The following is a 6,000-nucleotide window of genomic DNA, read 5'->3' as shown; positions in this document are numbered from 1 at the left end:
GAAGAAGATGGAGAATGCGATACGGCCGTAAATGGAGACGAATCAGGAAGCGAAGGACTCGATTTTTAAGGGTTGGACGTCGAAAATACCTGATCCGGAGACGAGGAAAGAAATACAAATTACTATCAGGAAGAAAATGGAGGAATATAAGAGTTTTGAGAAGACGGCGGCGAAGGAGATGGCGTAGACGTAAGTCGCGTGTGATAAATCATTTTTAAAGGGGCTTTGAGTTATTTTGACCCTTTAAGTGAGCTACATGTTTCCTACTTTGTTTTCCTCAGACGTGAAGAGGAAAGTTGTTCACGTTTATGCACATCGTAAATCGTTCTATCAGCAGGCCACTTTGAAACAAGCGGGGGCGTAATCGTGTCGAATGCTATGAAGCTATAGCGAACCCCTCTTCCACAGATGGAAGTCAACCCGTTACTGAGAAATGAATTCTAAATTCCCGTTCTTTAAAATAATACTTTGGGAAAGGAACAGCTGAGGTTTAGAACAATTCTAAAGAAAATGAAATAACTTAAACATTTGTATCACAGACAGTACTAGCTTTTTGTCGACTTGACGAAAGGTTACATTCTTTGGTTTTCAAATGAGAATACTTCGAGATACGAAATAAAATTATTGTGCTATGTAGCTGAATGCTTTCTTCACGTACGGTTGAAATGGCATGGCTTTTAGAATTGTAGAAGTTATGAAATTTATTTTGATCCTAATTCTATAACTGTCTATGTTCTCTTTATGGTTCACGAGACATGCGACTACACAAATATGTCTGGACTTGAACATATTGGGCACTATTAACACTTCGACCAATAATCCTGGTTGGGAGAGCTTAATTAAATTGAATTTTTCACGTTGTTAAACAGATATAAAAACACAATGCGAAAGACGTAGATCAGCAGGAGTAAGTTTGGCTCATGCGCACTCACTTAAGCGCCGTCCACAATACGCCGGAGGAATTTGAAAACGGAGATTTCACTCTGAAAACGCATCATTAGTTTTCCGTCCACACTACGCCGGAGATATTTAAAAGCGCAACAATCACCGTTCATTTTGGATTTGTGTTTCGTGACGCCATCGTTTTCGCAAAGCTCCGTTTTCAAACTGTTTTCCGTCCACGCGAAAACGAAAAGTTTGAAGAGCGTTTTTCAAAAGCTCCGTTTTCGCGACGGATTAGTGTGGACGGTAGGCCTAACTAAAGAAATAAAGCTCCGTTTTCAAATTCCTCCCGCGTAGTGCGGATGGGGCGTTAAAGTCCAGTAAAATTTCAGATCACGAATCGAAACACATGTTAATATAGTCCTGTTGTTTCTTTCGGTAGCGAGACGCGTTCGTAAAGTACGTTTTGGAGGTAAATACCGACGTATAAAGACTCGTCGACGTTGGGTAGTACGCTATCGAAGACGAAAATATCAAATCCGCGGCTTCCGGCGTGGCAGACTCACAATCAGAGTTCTGAAAAGACCTCGACCAATAATGCGCTACGGTAGGTACTGGTATATACGTTTCGGACGCCGAAAAATACGAGTGAAGCGACGAGGTAGAAGGCGCTATATTATATGGAATAGAAAGACGATCTATTTGAGGTGGATCTTCAAGATTCGATTCAAGGGTGTCCGACGCGTTGTGAGATGCCGAAGAAGAAAGTGGAGCATGCGATACGGCCGTAGGTGGAGACGAATCGTAAAACGTAAAGTTCTTTTCGTAAAAAAAGGACGTCGAAGATACCCAATCTGGAAACGAAGAAATGTATACAGAGTCAGAGTCGGAAAGAAATGGAAGAGAGTAAGAGCAAAAAGCCGACGAAGAAGGCGCAGACGGCGGGGACGAAGACGTAAGTAACGAGAAAACTGGAAACATTTTTGAGGATTTTGCCAATTACAACTAAAAAAATTGTCTTGAAGCGTAAGGGAGGGCAGCTGAAATTCGCAAAAAGGTGCTGTTTATCAAACTAACTTCTTTACCATACTTATGATGTATTCACGCAAATGTCAGTGATTATTCTTCATCTTTGCTTAATTTCAGTCTCGGAGTAGAGTCAGCTAAGAGTTAAATACCTATTTTCGTCGTGAACATGGTTATATTTCTGAAGTAAATTATTATAATGGTCTAGCTCCCATCCAGGGGTAAGTAGAAATACTCCTAGTCGCTTCATGCTACGGAAACCGGGATCAGCTTCGGCCTGGTGGGCCACTTAGCTCGTATGCAGACCTTTATTTTTACTTTTAACGTTGTCAACAGAGGACATACCTATGCGACAGCGCTCAACAGGTGACAAAATATCCAGAATTATTAACAGCTCACGAAATAGAAAATGAGACAACGTGAGTAACGATAATATATGCAATAGTCTTAGATACTTACGTCATGGCATCAACAGGCTCTGATCGTGTCTCTGGATCAGACCAGAGTTTATTAATTATGGGGCATTTAATTGAGACTACAATATGTCTATCAAGGTGGCCGGCGATCCAGGATCCGTAGACGGCGAAGAAGAAGGAGACGACTTCGTAGACGCAGGAGGCGACGAAGGAGAAGGCGACGAAGGCGACGAAGAAGGATTATTAGAAGACGTAAAAGGAAGCAACGAAGAAGACGTGAGTATGAAATGGTTTAGTGAAAGGAAGAAGATGAATTTTTATTTCAAACTTATGTCAAAATACACTCAGACCGTACAGCTCGTAAGGATTTAAGAATTCCCTGTATGAGGTTGAGTTGTAAACGCACTACTAGATAAGAGACATCGCTATATAGCTGTAACCCAGCTATTGCAAGACACCCTTGTCCACCACCAGTTTTTCTTAACCCAATTGGCAGATAAATTGGTATGGAAACTGAATGCTTGCGTTATTGTTAAATATTATTGAAATATTTTGCAGGAAAACGAGTTGTTAAGTTACGCTTCCGCCGCCGTTACCGTCGTGTAATATCTCGCCGACGATATACGATCCGATACAAGAGAAAGCGAATAACAATCCCCCGATTCAAACGCCGCAGGTTTAGGATCAAACTGTTCAAGCGATATAGACCCATTTATCGAAGGCGTAGACAATGGTATGTAAAGATAGGACGAAAACCTGTTCGAGTTGTACGTCGCCGCGGACGGCGCTATATTCGTTGGAGAAGACGATGGGTGCCACTGAGGTGGAGACTCCGATTCCGTTTCAAAGGCGTCACACGAGTTGTGAGGTGTCGTGGAAGGCGTTGGCGCATGCGAATAGGAAGGAAATGGAGACGAATCACGAAGCGCAGAAGGCGCTACATAAGAGTGGGTCGACGAAAATACCGCGTGAGAAGAGGAAGAAGGGGAAGAGGATATCGGATCAGAGTATACAAGAGATGGAAGAGAGTCAGGAGAGTTAAAAGAAGGCGTAGAAGACGTGAGTGGTAGTTTAAACATGTAGTCACGCATTAACAAAATGTTCTAGCCCTTTGCTGGAAAGTAATATGTCCTATGATTTTGTCCTCCTCCAAACTCTCATTTGGTTGCCCTGAAAGTGCTACAAGCCCGCTTGAGTAAAGCGCATCGTGAAACACAATCAGTGACGCTTCCGCTTTCAAATTTAGCCGCCATAGCGAGTTTACGGAGCTGACGTTTTGGGCGTCAGAGCCAAGAACTCGCTCAGTCGTCCTCCTCGTCCTGACTAGGAAATAATGCCATAAGCTAAAAAATAATGTTTGATTTACCCTTGGTCAGTGTTTATAGCCAAAGGCTAGTGGGACAGAGGAATAAAATCAACTAAAGGGCTGGAGAAGACGTCAGTTTCACAAACTCTCACCGGAGATTAATTGACCTTAATTAACTTCAAGTTGATAAGTAGCTAACTGTTTCACTTGTCCGCTGACTCTGCCCAACAGTTTCCATAGAGCTGATACTTTCGTCTTCCGTTGAAAACAACAACGATGGAGGGTTGATCTTGTTTTTTACCGTACCCAAATTTGCAGTTAGCCAGTCAGAAGCCGTGTCTACTGTCCTGATAACCTGCGATATCAAGTCACTGACCTGATATGGCCATGATATCATGGGTACGGTAGATACCTAATCGTACCTTATTGATTCGCTTCGGCGGCATATTAGGCTCGAGTGATCTCGTCATGGCTCGACCAAACTCGCCCAATATGCCACCGAAGCGTGCCAGAAAGATACCATTAGGTATAAATACAGTGTCGTTCATTACAAAGATATATTGCCATAGGAAAAGTAGGGACAGGGAATACATTAAGGCAACTTGCCTTAATGCGTTTACCGCGACAAAAAGAAGTTTTTTATCTGGCCTGTTAGTGAGTAATTCATCTTCTCGTTGTATGGACTTGATTACCTAAAACGATTTGTGCTTTTAGGCACTCGAAGAAGACCGCGTTGGTATAAGGGTATGAAAAGGAGAAGGCGACGAAGAAGACGACGACGACGTCGAAGACGTCGCAATCGACGAAGAAGGCGAAGAAGGACACGTAGAAGACGGCGACGCAGAAGACGAAGGCGAAGAAGAAGAAAGAGAAAAACCAGGCGCACAAGAGGTAACTTTACAAGAGGTCGTGTGTGAAAAGTACTGTTCTTTCCATTCCATCAAAATACAACCTAACATGCCCCACTGGGGGCAATAAGGACTAATGATGATGATGATGATGAACATAGGGGCGAGGCCCTTCCTGTCTGAAACTGAGAACCGTCAATCAAACAGTGTGTGAAGTGGAGAGCAGATAGAGCTTTTGTGATTGATGCATGAGGATTTTAGGAAAGGTCTTGAAACCGCTTGATCTTGTATCATACATGGAGTAAAGAGGTGTTCTTGGAATCGAATGTTAAGGGACCCTTAAATTAACGGAGCACAAAGAGTTTTCGTGTTCCCTTCTGTCCTTAAAAATGTTTTGTACATGGAGCAAAGTCGTGTGAGTAACACCTAAACTTATAAGCTTGTGCAAGATTGGCTGTTATCACTTTTTCCATTCAAATTAGATTCATTTGAAGCCAATTGACAAAAGTTTCGACCGGCATTATATCGTGGAAATATAATGCGACAATTTATTCCCACCGTCGTTTTTCTCAGATTATGAAACAAAAACGAAGCAACAAGCGACAGTGTAGATCTGGAAAGTAATGTCGATGATAATATGGTCTCGTTGAAGAATATGGAACGCGAATGTTTTGCCATTGCACAATCATCATTTCATCTACTCGTGGTTGTTTTTGTTAGGCTGGAGACGAAGAGGAATCCGTTTCAAGGGACGCGTACGTGTTTTAAGACGTTGGAGGAGTCGATTTGTTATTAAAGTGAAAGGAATAAGATACAGAATCCGCCGAGGTGGAAGAAGAATGAGGATCAAGTATGGTGGAAGATTTAGACCCCTGAAACGTATCCGAAACATCTGGTATGTCTACATTGGAACATGGCAACGTATCTATCGCCGCGGACGGCAGTGGACGATACGCAGAAACAAACGTTACATCCGCCTGCCTAGGACTTCGCGCACTTTCAGAATCCGTTTCCGAGGGAAGTGGCGACCGTTTAAGTGTATTAGACGAAGATACTCTATCTACTTTAAACGACGCTGGTTGCGCGTGAAACGACGTCCCCGGTATACCATCCGATACCGCAGTAAGCGATTGGTGGTAAAGAGGAAAGGTAGACGTTTCAGAGTGCGATATCGAGGTCGATACGGTAGACCCAAAAGAGGTAAGATAAATATAGATTTTTAACTCCTTATTATCCGAGATTGAGGTCTTTACAGCAAAATTTCAAACCGAGACCTTGCCGAATTGACCGAGCAATAGCGAGATTAATACGGCAAGGGCGAGGTTTGAGATTTTCCCGTAAATACCAAACGTTCGAGGTTAATAAGTTGTTTATTATATGGCGTTTTGCTTTGGTTTTGCAGGCCCGTAATCGGCCCGTGGGCATTACGGGGGAATAATGCCCTAGAACTAGCCAATCGGAGAGCGCGTTATATCGGTTACAAACTTAAGCCATGTAACAATACATATTAAGAGCCTGGTAT

At 42.8% G+C, this 6,000-nt stretch overlaps 1 protein-coding gene across 1 annotated transcript in view; it reads left to right on the top strand.

Annotated features, from left to right (window-relative positions):
* Positions 1–6,000, top strand: part of LOC110053512 (uncharacterized) — a 103,069-nt gene that overhangs the window by 27,479 nt on the left and 69,590 nt on the right. Inside the window, exons 28-33 of the mRNA XM_089270923.1 lie at positions 1–189; positions 1,325–1,837; positions 2,463–2,600; positions 2,883–3,383; positions 4,345–4,521; positions 5,199–5,678. The exon at positions 1–189 is cut by the window's left edge and continues 318 nt beyond it. Of these exons, the coding sequence (XP_089127049.1) occupies positions 1–189; positions 1,325–1,837; positions 2,463–2,600; positions 2,883–3,383; positions 4,345–4,521; positions 5,199–5,678 (1,998 nt within the window). The remainder of the gene's footprint in view (positions 190–1,324; positions 1,838–2,462; positions 2,601–2,882; positions 3,384–4,344; positions 4,522–5,198; positions 5,679–6,000) is intronic.

This window comes from Orbicella faveolata, unplaced genomic scaffold, assembly GCF_042242905.1.
Source record: "Orbicella faveolata isolate gen_17 unplaced genomic scaffold, um_ofav_v1 contig_1, whole genome shotgun sequence".
Lineage (NCBI taxonomy): Eukaryota > Metazoa > Cnidaria > Anthozoa > Scleractinia > Merulinidae > Orbicella > Orbicella faveolata.
Note: the sequence above shows the minus strand (reverse complement) of the source record. Positions and strands in the feature narration are given on the sequence as shown.